Here is a 19,018-nt window from a genome sequence, read left to right on the forward strand (position 1 = left end):
CAGGCGCCTTGGCCGTGGCTGCGGCGTCCTGGCCACGCGCCACTACTATGGTCGAGGCTTCTCCACCAGGCGCCGTGACCACGGTGGCGGCGTCCTGGCTAGGCGCCACAACCACGGCATGGCCTTTTGGCTAGGCGCCAGCCACCATTTCGTCCTTACGATGCGTTACGAACCTCGTTTTCCGATGACGACGGCGATTCTCCGGTGATCCTCGGCGATCCGGTGCTGCTCCACATTTTTTTAGTGCGAAAAATTTATCTTCCGTTAAAATTATAAAAAGGGCAAATTTGTCAAAAAATTATAAAATGTGGGCTTTATGTAGAGATTTGCGGGCGATGAATAACAAGTCCCTTGAAATTAGCCTTGTTGTCTCTCTCAAGGAATCACCAAGTGCAGAAGATGTTATATTTAATTCAATACATGTCTTTTGATTGGTGCAGGAGATAATAACTAATTTCCTTGATAAACCTTCTATACATATCACAGTAAGTGTAGGAGAGAGGGGATCATCTTGTCTAAACCTCCTAATAGAGGGGAATACGTAACGTAGTCATATTAATAAAATTACGGAGAGAGGGGATCACCTTATTGTCTAAACCTCTTAATAGAGGGGAATACGAAAAGTAGTCATATTAATAAAACTACGTAACTAGATAATATGTAATTGTAGTAATACAAGTATTAATCCAAAACATCAAAAGTTTCAACAGTTTTCTAAAGGAAATCTCATTCTAATATATTTAATCAATGAGTTGCTTGTAATTGTAGTTGTGAAATAGGAAAAGGTGTAAACAACTTAATACCTAAGATCGATTATGATGAGGAAACCATACCTATAAATAAGATTTATTTCCTTTTATTATTGAGAAGTAAAATACAGATTGTATAAATTTAAATTTTTATAATGTGAGAATATTATAAAGCTTCCCCTCGGATCCATCTCTTAAACATGAAGGCACATTGCTTTGGCTTGTACTCGGGAGCAGTATGTCCAGCTCCCTATACAAAAGAGAGAAATATTTGCTATATAAATTCATTTTCATTGCATTCAATTATGTAATACTCCGTAATCAATGAAAGTTAGTTACATCAACTAACCTTAACGGTGGCAAATGTCATTCTATTAGCATATGTCCTTGTAAAGCTACATAAAAAGGGCGAATTAATGTATGACAATGCATAAAAATTATATTTATCACGAAATATGTACAAAATAACATATTTTTGAGCGAAAAAAATAATCAAATAACGAAAGAGATTAGTATCAAGAAAGGCATAAATCCCTAAAAGGAATTCTCAATTTATCTAGTCCTTCATATTTTTCTAAGTTTGAATTCTTTTATAATAGAAAGTAGGTCATAGAAAATGAAGTTTGAAAGTGACAAACATAAAGTTTTCTTTGTTATGTACTCCGTACTATGAATGAAGAATTGGTAATTATTAAGAAATGGCATGTACTAAACAACATTATTTAACAAAAGTATTTAAATAAAAGCTTGCATCTTAATTATATGTGGAATTATTTCATCTATATATTTACTTAAGCATGGAATCTTTCAAGATATTTAGGAATTATTTATACATTAAACTTGTAATTAAATGTGCATATTTCTTTATAGTAAGATTCTAAATGTATTTAACAAAGAATTTGTATGAAACTCTTTATTTGATTAAAATAAAATTCTTAATGTTAAGATGGTCGAATAACTAGAAACATATTAGCTAAACTCTTTATTTTATACCAATCATTTGTGGTGGAAGGAATACATACCTTTTGGTTTTCTTATTTTCATAAAATAATACTTCCTCCGTTTCTATTTAGTTGACACGTTTAATTTTGGCACATATATTAAGGAGAGGAGAGATAATGATAAAGTAAGTGGGGTACACTAAAAAAACAAGGTACAAATCTTAGTCAACTAAAAATTAACTTCCTAAAAAAAATACGTGTCAACTAAAAAAACGGAGGTAAGTAAATCATTAGGTAATTTACTCAAACTAATGTGTTAATTATTCTGAAAAGCAAAAGGTATACTTTATAAACAAAATCTTCAATTCTAAATTATAACATGCATCTCATGGATATAAGTTGCACTTGTACTACCTCCTTATTTGAATCAAATGGTAAGCCAATTGACAAATAGTTTTTGATATATAACTTGGATATTTTTATAACAGTCGTTTGAAATATGACTATCTTATTATTTCAATGATAAGTAATATGACCTGTTCATTTTTTACATTGTAATATGGACACAATTAGTCTTCTAATATCTAATATGCAAATATAATTTTTTAAAATTTTAATCTAACATAAAATATTTTTTTTTTCAAGAAACTATAAAATAATAATAAAAATTACATAAATGCAACTAAAATTTTGATAAATAAAAAAAATGTTGATAATACAATATTATACCAAAAATAATTAGTAATATAAATTATTACTTAGAGAAATATATGTCAATTATGATGTACATAATCATTAAAATATTATGATAGTCATAATTCAAACGACTACTACAAAATTTTCAAACTTTTGCACTACAAAAGATTAAGGTGAAAAAAAGGAAAAGAGAGAGAGAGAATGATGAAAACTTGCAACAACTTACCCGGCTATTTGGCTATCAACTAGCCATTTTCTCCAATCGTCAATAATTGAGTAATTCAAAGATCTTATCCATGCTTGCGTTCCCAGGAATGGGACAATCATGTCATGGTCTCCACTAAGTAATAAAATTAAGAAAATTATTACATAATAAAGGTATTTAAGCATAATATTAGGAGACCACAAATTTAAATAGTATGCAAACCTGTATATTAGTGATCGAAAGCCTTTGGCACTTATTTTCACGTGGTATGGCACACTACTTGGAACCTCATAAGAATAGTTGAATTTATAATTACATCTTATCCAATTTCCAATAGTTTCCTATAATAATTTAGTAAAATAGTTAGGACTTTATTTTTTTTGGTGTAACATGAAGATTGTATTATATGCTCATCTCATATACCTTACGAACATGAAGAGCCTTTTGAACACTCTTCTGATTCATCCAGTGTTTAGCAACTAAATATCCTTCTTTCTAAAATAAAAGGAGGTAAAACCGTGTTAGCTATCTATTATTTACAAAATCAATATTTAAAATAAGTTTAATACTAAACCCCTTATTGGGGTGGAGTAGTCGATTGTAAGTTTGTAACAAAATGCATATTTAGGATTAGTACTTGTATCCATCCACAAACAAACACAAGTTCTTCTAACGCAATTTGTCCTTTCTCACATACACCCTAGATAACTTTCATACTATCATCCATCTTTAGTAGAAGACCACCAACTAAACATGCTTAAATATGGAATATCTTGTTACGGTGTATAATATAAGCTCCTTAAAAAGAAAGGTGTAATTTGTTCAATTCAGTTGTTGGTATGAATAGTATATCAAATCTTGTTTGTATGGATATCATCGTTGGACTCGTGAACTACAGTAATTAAATTTTAGCATGTAGCTTGTTATCAAGCCCCATTATTCTCTCCTGCTAGGACACTAACTAAAGAAAATTCCCAATAGGTCACCATCCCAAGACTACCTACAACTAATAAGCGTTCTTAGATTAATTGTTGTGTCATACTCCCGATGATTATTAGAGATATAAAAGGGTTAAAATACTAGTATATATAATGTATTGACAAACGTGAAAGTCACAATATTACAAATAAAAGAAAACAGAGAAAGTATATACTTGGATAACTACCTATTCACATGTACATGATAATAACTCTAAAAAAAATGTTAAAAACTTACTCGACAAGTATAAGCACCAAGTTGTTTGAGATGAAGTAGGCTATTGACCCTATCAATCATCTTCCTTCTCTTGCTACCGGAGATTCCATGAATTCTTAGAGAATCAATATCACAATAACTCTCTAATGTCATTGTAATTTGAATTCCAAGCAGGCCCTTGCATTCACAAATTATAGATAAAATTTACTATCATCATTTAAACAAATAACATCAAAACATAGTACGAATAATTAGTGAATAAATAGAAGCATATATATTGTGCTCACCCATTCAAAGTTCTTAATATTGTTCCTACACTCTTGGTTTCTTGCATTTACCAATTGATACTGTCCTTTATAAGTTCTTTGCAATGACTAGATGAGAAAAAAAATTAATAATAAATAAGAAGACATTACAAATACAAATTAATTTGAATTTAAGTTAGTTAAAATCTAGTACTATTAAAAAAAAAAAAAAAAACTAAAAAAAAAAAGGTAGTTAAAATTATAGGGAGCTATATCATATTACCTCATACTGCTCATCAGAAATGAGCCCCATGCCATGTGCAAAAGGGACCTGATAATTGCTATCAATAAATCTATCAGTGGCAGGATTTCCTAATATATAGCCCTGGATATGTAAATATTCAAATATGTTATTAATTTCTATTTTTTAAGGAAAAAGCATGTACTTACTCCTTTGATCAATACACACACACAGACAATAAAAAAAATAAAAAATCCTCCATTCCATGTATTTTGCTTTTATAATATGTGTTCCCTCCATCTCATAATGTTAGTCCCATATATAATCCATCACATAAAATAAATAAAAAATGAATATTTGGAATCGAATATTAAAGTACAAAATTATTCATAATTAGTTTACCTTATTTAAGGTTCTTTTTTTTTTATTTATGGAAAAGCATAAGTCATAATGCATAATTCAAGGTAGAGATTACCTTACTTAAAACCATGTCATCAATCCACAACCAATTAATTCCAAAAAAATTAAGTTAAAAATGGAATATATTTAATATGGGTAGATCTTTTTAAAACGCCGAAAATAGTATATGAGACTAACATTATGAAACGGAGGGAGTAATATAATATTACTTAAATGAAATCATACATTGGCAAACCTGAATGGTCAAAATGAAACAACTAAATAAAGTAGAAAAGATATAATTTTATAAGAAATTAGGTTAAGAAAAAAGATATCTATAATACTTTTTTGTTATTTCCATTTTGAGAATTGTTGAAGTATATCTTACCAAATAACACATGTAAGTGTCTCATATTGAGAAAAGAAAGGGAGAGTTAAACACTTAATAAGGCTAAGGAGCTACTCCTCCTATTGCTATATGATTTTGGATGGAACCTCCTTTGGACTTGTGAAGTGAACTTTTTCTCTTGGTTTGCGGGTGCGGCCCACACCCATATTTAACATGGTATCAGAGTCAGGCCCACGGTATGGGACCTCTAATGGCTTGAGTATATAGTCAGGCCCAAAGTTTGGGACCTTTAATGACATAAAGTATTTTGGGCCAAATTGAATTGGATCAAGTGATCCTTGAGTTAAAGGGACCTTACATGTGAGGGGGAGTGTTGAAATATATCCTACCAAATAACACATGTAAGTGTCCCACATTGAGAAAAGAAAGGGAGTATAAGGTTAACGAGCTAATCTTCCTATTGACATATGGTTTTGGGATGAAACCTCCTTTGAACTTATGAAATGGACTCTCTCTCTCTTGATTTACGGGTGTGGCCCAAACCCGTATTTAACAAGAATCTAACTACTAGCTTGTTCATATCATTTTTTATTAACTTATAAGATGTTAGAATCTTTTATTTTGAAACTTTAAGCAAATGTATTATGTGATTAATGGTTAAATTCTCACTTTTCATTTCAAAAAACATGTGTTCAATTCATTGTAACACATATGTACATGTTAATCTTAGTACCAAGGATTTGCGAGTTGCAACTACTGCACCAGGGTAGCGGAAATAGGACAATGGTTCACCACGTTGCGCAATTATCATTTTATTCATTGAGATAAGTAATATCTGTGTTCCTTATAGTATAACAATGCTAACATATAGACATCGTTGTGGTTGTGTGGTTATAAGTGCCACGTCAAAATTTAAAATTACCAATAGGTTGGAGAATTCAAATAATATAATTGGGAAACAAAAACAATAGGTTGGAGAATTCAAATAATATAATTGGGAAACAAAAACAATAGGTTGGAGAATTCAAATAATATAATTGGGAAACAAAAAGGGAACAATAAGTATTAACCTTGAGATTTAGGAATGGTTGTGACCCTCTTTCATTATCTATGCAAGAATTAGCACGGAGAAAGTTATGTCAGCAACTAAAAATACATACCCATAAGGCCATAACCTTTATTCATATTGGAGTAACTTACCATAAACCATGTCTATAAAGTATAGTGGAAGAGTAAATCCTATGTATGAGTCACCTCCAAGGTAAAGAGGATTTGAAAGGAATTGTGGATGATTGAGCAGCCACTGCATTTGATTATAACACAAATAGATTGCTTAACATAATTGTGTTCATTAAAAAGAAATCTAGACTAGTCTAAATAATAGATCATACTTAATGCAACTTAACATGAACTATCCGGTTTGTCTCTAGAAAATTATCTTATCTAGACAATGATATTTTATAATTTCACACGAAAAGATAGGCTTAATAGAAAAACTTTTAGAGATAAAGGGGAGTAACAATTTACTAAAGGAAAATTGTACAAATTTCACCTTTCTTAAAAATTGATTAATGTTATGAGATGCCTTGAAATCCCCAGAGTAATTGGCACGAGATGTTTCAGCATAAGAGAAGCCAGCACCCGCAGGAAAATCCACAAAGAGTATGCTTGCAGTCTTGGATTTCAATTGTCACAATGCAAACAAGAAAAAAATATTAATCCCTTATTAATTTTATTTTTTTTTTCGCGCAAGTGCAAATTTAAATAACATATGAAAGCCAAGAGAAAATTTTATCATTTGTAGTTGGATAAAAATAAGTGATGAAAGTTTACCTTAGTCCATGCATATTGCCTCAAGAACAATTTGGGTATAGTCTCAATATTATCTACCTCTTCAAGTTGTATAGGTCCTAAACATTCAAGTTGTATATAGTTAGGCAAAATTAGATATAAATGATACTCGGTATATTTTTTCATTAATAAAAGGGTCTATTTTATAGTTAATGTATAGTTTAAAAAGAGACTAATAATTTCGAAAAAACCTTAATCATCTGGATTATAAAGTAAAAAGATACAAGAGAGAAGCTCATTAACGGATCTCAAAATGAAGTTGCATCCTAATCGGCAATATGATGAGTAACCCATTTAGGTTATGGAGTACCTATTTCATAGAGGATGGCAGACATTGCAGAGCAAAGAGGGCCTCCGGTTAGCCAAAGAATCACCGGATCTTGTTTTGGATTGTTTTCGGACTCAAAGAAATAGTAAAACAGTTGAACCTCTCCTTTATCCATTCCAATGTACCTGTCAAATATAACCAAAAAAATTGGGCTTAAATTCCCTTAAAAGTCAAGCCCAATTTTTGGCATGTCCAGCCCAAAAACACGTGGCCCAAAATTTATAAGGCCTCAATCTAGTAAAAAAGTTAAATAAACCATAATCTAGAAAACGTTCACTTCAACATTTTATTGGAGATATATGAATTTAATTGACCTAAGTTTATAATTAGCACATGGCCTCTAATTTGATTTTGAGGGCCTTACTTATATAAACTAACTTAGTACACTATTTGTCCTACAATTATGATCATGTATACTACTTTAATATGTGTTAAATGGATGACAAATACGGGACAAAAAGAGTACTTAGATATGGAGTATTACGCGTACAATATATATATTGAATGCACTAATTAATGTTTAGCTAAAGATGACTCACCCGGTTTCAAGCGAGAAAGGAAGAGGGCCATCGAACCCGGGCAAATATTCAACGTTCTGAGAGTGAACAACAGTAGCATGAGAATTCAACAGCCAAAGAGTAAGACCCAACAGCTGCAAGATAATGAAGAAGCCAATGTTTGAAATTCTCATTGTATGTTTTTTGTTAGTTTTACAATTTGATCTTAGAGTTCTGTGAATATTTATTGGTGTTTTGTAACTTTTATATACACTTGTTATTGCATTTGTTTTGTTTTAATAGAGAGTTATTTCAACTTGTATTGGGAAGGTTTAGCTTGAATTGCTAAAACTAGTAGAATTTGAAATTTGAAGCAACAACTTTGCTAACATGCGTAGAATTTGATATGGTATCGTAACAAACTTATAAGTACATTGCTCGATTATGTCATTATAAATGTAGAGTTCAATTTTGGTTGGCTTTATTATTTAAAATAAACACATGGGCTATTTTCTTTTATGACAAAAAAAACTTGCATAAGATGATTTTGGACCTTTTAAACTTTTTGGTTACTTAGCTCACTCAATAATAAAAGTTTACTTTGCCAGTTTACATAATAATGAGTTACATACAGAACATTAAGGATTCGAGAATATTGCTAAGCTATCAATCCCTTATCGTTCAATCATACCATTCACACGTACCTCAAGATATGTGATAAAGGAGATAACCTGTGGAATGTCAATACTTTACAACCACATGAGTTTTTGAGTGAAAACTAGCTACTCCCTTGATATTTAAATAAATAATCACTTTGACTGACACACATCCAATACACATTATGACCAATATTTTTTTAATAAACTTTTTAAAAATTTGATATTATGAAAATTTATAATGCTACTAATTTAACAAAAGTTTACTAAATAATTATAGGCGCCAAATTGTAACTCTCCAATATAAAGCATGATGGTAAAACTTACATCACCGTGAAATTTGATCCGTTATTGCGCAATAGATCATAGAGTTGCTTGAGTTTCCTCTTGTCCTAACTCTTTAGCCTTTCAAAGCCTTTTTATTCTAGCCCGTTAACCTTTTTCCATGCATATAAGCGTTATTTTTAATAAGCTTAAACCCTTAATTTGGCCCATTATTCTAAACTAACCCAATAAAACACTTTTGAACTCCAATAATATTTAAGAACTGATTGCAGCTAATTTGAGTCCCAAACGAATTAAAAAATTATAAGAAAAACGAATCTGAAAGATGAAAATTAATTCGTATGGTCGTACGGATAATCACAGTTCACGTGTTGTGCGAGTCGACTAGCGTGAATCGCCACTTCTTGGACTAACGCGCCAATTAGCAGTGTTGTACGCTAGCCATCCTGGTGTAACATGTAACACTCCCAAATCTCCCTCTACGGAAATACTAGTATAATACGTATAATTATACAGTAGAGATAGACTTAGGCGTATTACCGCCGCGTGATTACGCAAGTTTACCTTAAAACTTAACTTAATAATAAACTTGCAGCGAAAAACTTAACTCTTCTTTTATTAATACTTATAAATAGAAACCATTGTTATGAGTATTCAATAATAAAGACAAAACAACCAACATCCCTAAACTAGGTGAAGTGAATCCCGGACTCCCATATGCTCAATCATAACTACACCTGAAATAGTCAACACGGCTTACCTTTAAGGTAAAACAGGGCAAACCAAAACATATAGGAAATACGAATTAGCAAAATAAGCCAAGTACATTTAAGTGCAAGATAAGTACACTCAATTTATTAGCAAACATGCTTTTAAAACCAATCTTGGAAATTCCAATATTTATTCAATCATTCCAAACCTCATAATTCCAAAACCAATTCTCAAGATTCTCAAAATAATTCCAATAACTCAATAATTCAATGATAGTGATTTATAAAATCAATTTCTCTTTTTAAAAAATCAATTCCTCTTCTAAGTGTGCACACCCACCAAGTTAGTATCTTTATATTGAAAGGCTATCTTTGAGGAAAGAGTAGGTCATACAAAGTCCATACTCTTATCAACCAAATTCGCATAGTGGGATTAATATAATCATGCTTGTAAGGCTTTAATTAATAATTCAATAATTCCTCATAAACTCATCCTTTAATTAAATCAATATATCAACCTTTATAATAGGTTAACTCAAAACTCATTTTTATTCAATTCAACATGCTTTTAAAATCAAACCCTTTTTAATCATGATAAATAATTCAAATTATCCAACATGCTATTAAAAAATCCATTCTCAAACATCTTTATTTTAAAACATGAATTCTCAAATTTATTTCATAAATCATAATTCAAATTAGTTTAATTCAATTACTAATGAAAACATATGAAACATGCTATTCAAACCAATCACTTTCAAAGGTATCTAGCCACCTAAACGTACCTTGATTTCCGAATCTCAAATCAACACTTTGCAATTTCAAAATTCAATCACGAATACACTTTGAAATTAATATAACTATAGGGTTATCACAACATCTTTAGATATAAACTCACACTTATATGTGCATGGAGTACAAAGCTCTTTAAAAATAATACTTTAATATAAAAATTATAACTTTGAAATAGGTATTTATATTTTAGAAAACTAAGAGCTTTATCAATAATGCACTAGTTCTTAAATTGTAGTTCTTATTTTCTCTCTTATTCCACATCATCAAGAATTTTTATTAATGGTAACGTTCTATTCACTTGATTTTTACTTATCTGAACTTATCTGATCTTATATGAACTTATTAGCCCTTATTATTGTTGGGTTTTGCGGTGTCGGACACCACACGAAAATAAAACCCGCAAAAGGATCGCATGCATAATAATTACAATATAACAACATAACATGCAACTAATGAAAGCATAAACACATAAAGGTAAGAGAGAGAAAGAAAGGATAAGAGTAGCTCACCTTGACGTGTGCTTCGCTCGTATCATGAGCTTGGATTTGGAAAACCTCGAGACTCGCAAGTGCAAGCCCTCCAACATCTCACACCCTCATGCCCGAACCGGCCCCTACCCCGTAGCTTAGACGAGGCTAGACCAAATAAAATTAGAGTTTTACGAACTTAAAGGTTTCTCACTTTAGGGAGATACCATATTAAGTTCAACTCAAGCGAGAAATCCCATTACCCAAGGTGGGTTTTTATAGGGAAATGCTCCCTAAAGTTTCCATCAACTTTCCATGTGGGAGAGTTGTAGAAATGTGAAAATGAATGATTAATTTAATTTCAAATTAAATTAATAATTACAATTCAATTAGTAATCGACAAGTGTCACAAGGCAAAAGGGGAGGGTAGGTGAGGACCACTTGGGAGGACCACACCTCCCTTGCTCCCCAAGGCTTCCCATTACCACTAACTGGCTCCACTAATAAGCGGCTAGCTGGCAGCCCGCCTTGGGCACCAAGGCAGCCACGCTGGCGCCCGGTCCCTCGACTGGCCTTCCTGCACCAGCCGGCAACAACAAGCCGCACATACATGCGAGCTGCTTGTTGCTAGGCGCTGCTATGTTGCGCACCAAGGCTCGGTGCTAGCAGCAGCTCGCTGGTGCTTGGCGTGCGAGCGGTTGGGCGCATCGAGCTTGCAAGCATGCTCGGCCATGCTGGCGTGCCTTGCCTGCATGGATGCTCACCCAGCTCGCCCAGCCAATGCATGCGATGCATGTTGGGCTTGCAGCAAGGAGCTCGGCTAGCCATGTTAGCCCACCTAGCCCTCGTATGGCTAGGCCATTGCGAGGCTAAGACTTTCGCACGCGTTCACTTGTTGTTTGACTAACTTCTTGTCTCGTCGTTCACATAAATTGACTCGACATTCGACGCTCGGCTTCGACGCTCTAAGCTCGGAATTTGACGTCTTAGTTCGTAAAATCTCTTTCGACTATTTAATCATTCGGATTAATTTGTCGCCTTTGTTCGGTTACATGATTGGGTGTGACCCGAAGGGTTCAATTAAGAGCAAGTTGTAATATTAATTATACATTAATATTATTGATCAGAAGCGGCCTCCAGCTAGACATTCCGATCACTTGACCTCACTGAATAATTAGCTTTCCTAATTAGTTCCGAACCCTCTATCTGAATAATACCCTTGTTTGAAGGGCACCATTCCTTTCAATCTCCCACTTGTCCTTCCGGATGTTGTTTGTGTATAGCCTATTTTCTATTAATGCCTCTTCATGAACTATAAGGTTAGGTTCTTCGCCATCCTTATTACGTCCAAAAGTGTTTCTCAATTTCCGAGTTCTACTGTCAATAAGCAGATGATTTCTAAAATCCATCTGAGCACGACCATGCATTTTCACAGTCTCGCTCTTCGAGAGGCCTTGTAAACAACAAAGACATATTCCCTACTGTTAATAGGGGGACATTCCCAGTCTTGCATAGTTAGCTTACCATACTAAGAGGCCCTAGCCACCCGAGTGTTGCCTTTATAATCCCTTGTACGACAGATGTTTGACAACATCAAAATGGACTAATACTCAAACAAGAGAACTTACAATACTCATGGTTAAGGAAAGAGGTTCCGATAGCCATAATGAGTAATATACTTGTGAAGATTGTTAAATCTCTTAAAGTAATCTCATAGGTCGATTTAGTATAGTTCCAAATTAATAATTGTGCAAATGATTTATGACAATCTTGTCTTGTAGCACAAGCAACGGTGCTGTAAATCATACTACACACTAATCTCGCGCGGTCATTAGTCGTCCAACTTTCAAATGACCTCGATTAGGGATAGTTTCGATATGATATTCAATGTTCACTTAATAAGTGTTTCTTTATCCAAGACATTGTCTTGATACCTTATTTTGAATATTCTCAAATCGAATGGACTCATTATTTAATTCTAAACCACAATTAAATAGAAATGGAATAAGAATTTGCGAAAAATTAAAATTACTCCATAAATGAATGGTTTAACTTAGTGTTTATCATTAAGATCTCCAAAACTTAATTAAAAACACACAAACAGGGAAATTAAAGCCAGTCTCCGACATGCCTGATTCCCATTGCCTCAATGTGCTTATTGTGTTTCACTTGAAGCAAAGGTTTAGTGAGTGGATTGGCTATGTTGTTGTCCGTTCCAATCTTGTAAATTTTGATTTTACCTTCGGTCTTCCATTCCCTTATCATGTGAAATCGCCTCATGACATGTTTGACTTTCTGATGCTCCCTTGGCTCCCTGGCCTGAGCAATAGCCCCACTATTATCACAATAGAGGTCTATAGGTCCCTTTATCGAGGGTACAACACCAAGTTCACCAACGAACTTACGAATCTAAACTGCCTCCTTAGCTGCTTCAAAAGCTGCCAAGTATTCGGCTTCAGTTGTAGAATCTATAGTCGTGCTTTGCTTAGTACTCTTCCAACTGAACGCTCCTCCATTTAGGTAGATACATATCCTGATTGCGACTTGAAGTCAACTTTCTCAGTTTGGAAGCTTGCGTCGGTATAACCTTCAACAACTAAGTCCTTACTTCCACCATAGGCTAGAAATTTATCCTTGCTCCTTTTCAGGTACTTTAGGATATTTTTGGCCGCAGTCCAATGCGCTCTCCTAGGTTTGATTGGTATCGGCTCGTAGCGCTTAAGGCGTACGATACATCCAGCCTCGTACATATCATGGCGTACATGATCGATCCAATAAGCGAAGCATATGGAATCTGATTCATTCTCTCTCACTCATTAGGTGTCTTCGGACACTCTTTCTTGCTGAGAGTTATGCCATGAGACATGGGTAGGTGGCCTCTTTTGGCTTCCGTCATATTGAATCGTGCAATACCTTATCAGTTTAAGTACTTTGGCTAAATCCAATCATCCTCTTAGATCTATCCCTATAGATCTTGATGCCCAATATGTACTGTGCCTCTCCCAAGTCCTTCATTGAAAGACACTTTCCAAGCCAAGTCTTTACATACTCCAGCATTGGAATGCTGTTTCCAATGAGCATTATGTCATCGACATATAAGACAAGAAACACGATGTCACTCCCATTGACCTTCTTGTATACACAAGACTCATCTGGATTCTTGATAAAACCAAACTTACTGATGGCTTCATCGAATCGCAGATTCCAACTCCCGCTTGCCTGCTGTAATCCATAAATGGACTTCTTAAGCTTACATACCTTCCCAGCATTGATCTATAAAACCTTCGAGATGTGTCATGTACACAGTTTCTTCCAAAATCCCATTGAGGAAGGCGGTTTTGACGTCCATTTGCCATATTTCATAATCATAATATGTGGCAATTGCTAGGATAATCTGGACGGACTTAAGCATGGCGACTGACGAAAAGTTTCATCATAATCAACCCCGTGAATTTTCCTGTAACATTTTCCCATCAGTCTAGCTTTGTATACATATACAATACCATCATTGTCGGTTTTCAATTTGAAAATCCATTTGCAACCGATAGGTATAACCTTCGGGCAAATCAACCAAGTCCCAGACTTGATTCTCAAACATGGAATCCATCTCGGATATCATGGCTTTTTGCCATTTAGCGGAGTCGGGGCTCATCATAGCTTGTTTGTATGTCGTTGGATCATCTTCATCCATGACTAGGATGTCTTGATTCTCGGTTAAGACGATACCAAGGTATCTGTCCGGTTGAGATCTTGGCCTTTGCGACCTATGCAGGGTAATAGATTGAGCATTTACATTGTCGGTTTGACTTTGACCATTATCAGTAGGTGCTTCCAAAGCCCTTTTGTTATGCCCTGACTTCTCGTAACCTTAACTGGCGTTACTGGACCATACTTAACTCGTCATACGCAGTGGAAATAATAATAGATAATCTCATACCATCTTGTGGGTTATGGGCCCACAAAATAAACATATGCCTTAATCAGAAACATTGCTTTAAAAAATACAACTTTCAAAAATAAAATAATCTATCTCTCGATAGAACATTATCCATCATACATAAACTCTTGGTATGCAACTTCTAGAAATAATAATAATAATCTGTCACTCGATAAATCGTAATTCATAATACATAAGCCTTGACTCCATAATTCCTCAACAAAATAAATTCCATCAATCACTTTGCCTTTGACTAACTTGAGCTCCGTTATCATCATATGTCTATCCATAAAAATAGAAAACAGAGAAAAAAACAGGAAATTCCAAAAATGAGTGGAAAACTCAGTAACATTACTCTAGCCCATAAAACAGTTTTTCTTTCAAAATCATTTCAGCACATATCATATATTTTATACATACATAGTTGTTAAGAAATAACATAATATCATTATCTTTAAGAGTTGAGTTGGCAAGAATCATTCCCTTTACATAAGACCATAGGTAAATACAGGTTTTGGACATAACATAACTTTCATTCGTGTGGGATTGATTCCCCATTTCATAACATACTTTCCTCCACCTGTAACTCACCCATTTACCTAGTTCTGTTCATTTTCCAATGCCGACAAAAACAACATCGTATCATATATAAATCATTTCAGAACAACTTCATACCTCATATAAATGCATAGTACATTGGCATATTTCATAATCAATCGTTCATAACATTTTAATAAAATCATCATGATCATTGAACATTTAATAGGGGTTGGAAATTTCCTACTATCAGGAGGAGCCAGTGCTCCTTACAGGGTAAGCCATTGCTTCTTACATGGGATGTCATTGTTTCTTACAGGGGGGAGCCAGTGTTCCTTACATAACAGAGGGAGCCATTGCTCCAATGAGGAATTGGCCCGTACGCTCAGGGGAGCCATTGCTCAGTCATAACAGATCATGTTTACATTTCTTATGAAAGTAATGGTGTCCTTCGAACAAGTGTATTATTCCGATAGAGGGTTTGGAATTAATTAGGAAAGCTAATTATTTAGTGAGGTCAAGTGATCGAAATGCCTAGCTGGAGGTCACTTCCGATCAGTAATATTAATGCATAATTAATATTACAACTTAATCTTGACTGAACCCTTCGGGTCACACCCAATTGTGTAATCGAACCAAAGCGACGAATTAATCCGAAGGATTAAATGAGTCGATAGAGATTTTACGAACTAAGACGTTGAATTCCAAGCTTACAACGTCGAAGCCAAGTGTCGAAAGTCGAGTCGAATTTAGGAATCGACGAGACGGAAAAATCTGTTAAACGACAAGTCAATACATAGCCGTAACCCCGCATTATCCTAGCCAAGCGACGGCTAGGCTATGTAGGGTTGTTAACCTAAACGCTAGCAAGGCCGCAAGCCCAACAGCCTATGCGCGTGCTGGCTGGAGCTTGCTAGCCGAGCTCACGTGCTAGCAGTGCTAGCAAGGTCAGCCGCACGTTAGCGCGCTAGGCCTCACTAGCTACTGCTAGTGCTAGCTAGCCTGGGTTACTTGCCTAGCAAGAGCAGCAGCACCCCGCATCGCACAATAACTTGTGCGGGCTAGCAAGGTAGGCTAGTGCAGCAGCAGCGCCGAGCAACAAGCAGCCCGCATATGCATGGCTTGCCGTTGTGGGCTGATGCGGCAAGGCATAGCTGCGCAGGCCCAGCCGAGGGACCAGACGCCAGCATGGCTGCCTTGGTGCCCAAGGCGGGCTGCCAGCTGGCCGCCTCCTATTGCACCATTTGTGTGAGGGGCGGTTTACTTGGGGAGCAAGAGGAAGGTGGTCCTCCCCTTGTGGTTCGTACCTAACCCCTTGCTCACCTTGTGCCACTTGTCGTTTGATGATTGTCTTTCCATTTTAATTTAATTTAGAATTAAATTAATTCTTTCTTTTGGCATTTTACCTACTATCCCACATTGAAAGATGATGGGAATCTTGGGGACATTTCCCTATAAATACCCATCATTGGGTAATTCACTTGAGTTGGTGAACTTTAAGGGATCTCCAAAGAAAACCTTTGTTCGTAAACTCTAAGCTGTTTTGTTCTAGCCCAGACTAAGCTTTGGGGTAGGGACCGGTTACGGTTTGGTAGCGGGGGTGTGAGCTGTCGGAGGTTCTCGCACTTGCGAAACTTGAACCTTTCAAGTTCGACCTCATCGGTTGAGCGAAGCACGCTTTTAGAGTGAGTATTCCTTCTCTCTCTTCCCTTGTATTTTTGTTTATTTGCACGCTTTTATTTATGTTGTAATTGTTATGGGTTCTCGCACTTGCGAATTTTGAACCTTTCAAGTTCGACCTCATCGGTTGAGCGAAGCACGCTTTTAGAGTGAGTATTCTTTCTCTCTCTTCTCTCTCTTCCCTTGTGTTTTGTTTATTTTCATGCTTTTATTTTATCTTGTAATTATTATGCATGCGATCTAGTTATCGGGTTTTGTTTTCGCGCGGTGTCGGATACCGCAAAACCTAACAGCGGTGCATTTAATTTTTACAGCTAAAAAATTAAGGTTATTTAAAATGGAGTTAAATTTCTGGTTTCGCTTCCTGATTAGATTAGAAGCTCGTTTTTCAATTAGATTAAAATCATATTTATGCTATTTTTGGCTTTGGAACTCCAATTTTGACTCAAAATTAGTGAATTTTGGGTGGAATCGACGTTCTAAATCAAACTTTTATCACCTTGTGGTTATAAATGGACATACAGAAGCCAAAATCCACCCATAAAGTGGTTTTTTCGAGGGGTTTTTTGTTTTTGACGAAAATTTTTAAATCTTTAAACCTTGATTAATTATGACATGCAATTGTTGGATTATGTGTTCGATTATACTATTAATTTTCTGCAATTTTAACCCTTATTAAGCATGTTTATGAAGTCATAATTGGTGCTTAATTTGGTTAGCTCTTATTTTCACATAAACTTGCAATTTCACATTTTTGCAAATTAATTGCTTGGAGTGTGAATGTTTATGGTGAAGATGTATATTTGAAGCCCCTAAAATGTTAAAGGTTCAATCTTTAAATTGTTTATTTGGTTAGATCTTAACTTTCTAAAATCCATAATGAACAAATTTTTGGTTTTAATCATTTTGAGTTGATTATAATCTTAAATGTTCATACTTATGCTTGAAATATTATTGTTCTTCATATTGGAAGATTACAATATTCAAATGTGCACAAGTGAGTGTTGGATAAATTTTTTTTCATTGGATGAATGATTATTTATTCAACTATGTTTTTCAAATCTCATTATTAATTTATGTTGGTTAAATTAATTGTGAGAATAACCCTCAATTTTTGTAGCATTAAGTTGAGCCAAAAATAATTTACAGAATAGTTCTTGAATTAATTTTGGTTTGTGCACTAAAATTGAATTTAATTAAGTTAGAGTTCTTTTAATTGTGCGCAGCTGTGCTATGTGCGGCCAGCACATGCTAGCAGTGCGCTGGGGCTGCTAGGCAGCACCCAACTCGAGTGCCATCAAGGCTGCTCGGCTAGGCAGCCTAGCAGCACCCAACCCTCGGCTTGGGAGGCTAGGATTTGGTCTAGGCTTTCGATTTTGCAATGTTGTTCAAAACGAGGCTAGGCCTCGGTTTTTCACGTACTTGCAATTATTTTGAAAAAAATTTGGTTAATCGGCTTAATTAATTTTAATTGGATTAACTTTAATTAAGTTGGATGTGGAATTTTGTGGGAGCTTCATTAATCGCTTGAGCTATTATTGCATTAATTCACATAATCGGATAACATCTTTGACTAGTTTTAATTAGTCGCGTTAATTGGATTAACCACCTAAGTTAGTAATTAGTTTTGCGCTCATTTTGAATTGTTGCTTGATTTATTTTGTGAAATGCATGAGCCATTCACTTTAGAAGTGAATTGATGAATGGAATAGATATTCTAATAGGGGTTTTACAAAATGGCAACTAGTGGGGCCCGACTATGATAGTAAATACGGCCTGCATTCCGTTTTGTATTTATGTTAATCTAAATACGAACTGCGTGCCGTTAAGTATTTTGTACTTAAATTATTTAGATTAGTCCTAGCTTTTCTAGTAGTTGCATGATTGGCGGTGATGTGTCGAAGACGGCGTTTCTAAGAAGACGAAGCCAAGAAGATGCAATGAAGGCCCTTGAAGATTTGAAGATTCAAGTTTCAAGGGGTTATGCTAGTTGCCAAATGCATCTCTATTTATGCCCTGTATATTTTGCTTATATATAATTGCAATATTAGATGCATGTTTAGGATTTCGAATGTTGAATGATTAATTTAGTTCACTTAAATCAACCAACATAGAAACCCTAAGTCCCAAAGAATATTGAGTTAAATTTGCCATTCCAAAATGACACTTACGGAACTAATGAGAATAGTAATGGCTATGCCAAAGCAAGACATTAGTACTTTCCTAGGGATGTAAGGTATGTTGGTGGGCTTGCCA

At 34.8% G+C, this 19,018-nt stretch overlaps 1 protein-coding gene across 1 annotated transcript; it reads right to left on the reverse strand.

Annotated features, from left to right (window-relative positions):
- Nucleotides 1-713: 713 nt before the first annotated feature.
- Nucleotides 714-7,917, reverse strand: LOC110692525 (serine carboxypeptidase-like 17). The gene is made up of 14 exons (XM_021869561.1): nt 7,738-7,917; nt 7,181-7,323; nt 6,853-6,929; nt 6,572-6,694; nt 6,220-6,322; nt 6,090-6,127; nt 4,314-4,415; nt 4,073-4,159; nt 3,807-3,962; nt 3,015-3,086; nt 2,814-2,932; nt 2,613-2,726; nt 1,099-1,144; nt 714-999 (listed from the first exon to the last, which is right to left on the reverse strand). Exons 1-14 carry the CDS (start codon nt 7,887-7,889, stop codon nt 916-918), a joined length of 1,416 nt encoding a protein of 471 aa, XP_021725253.1. The 5' UTR covers nt 7,890-7,917; the 3' UTR covers nt 714-915.
- Between the last annotated feature and the right edge of the window lie 11,101 nt (nt 7,918-19,018).

Source organism: Chenopodium quinoa, unplaced genomic scaffold (assembly GCF_001683475.1).
Source record: "Chenopodium quinoa cultivar QQ74 unplaced genomic scaffold, ASM168347v1, whole genome shotgun sequence".
NCBI classification, from domain to species: Eukaryota; Viridiplantae; Streptophyta; class Magnoliopsida; order Caryophyllales; family Amaranthaceae; genus Chenopodium; species Chenopodium quinoa.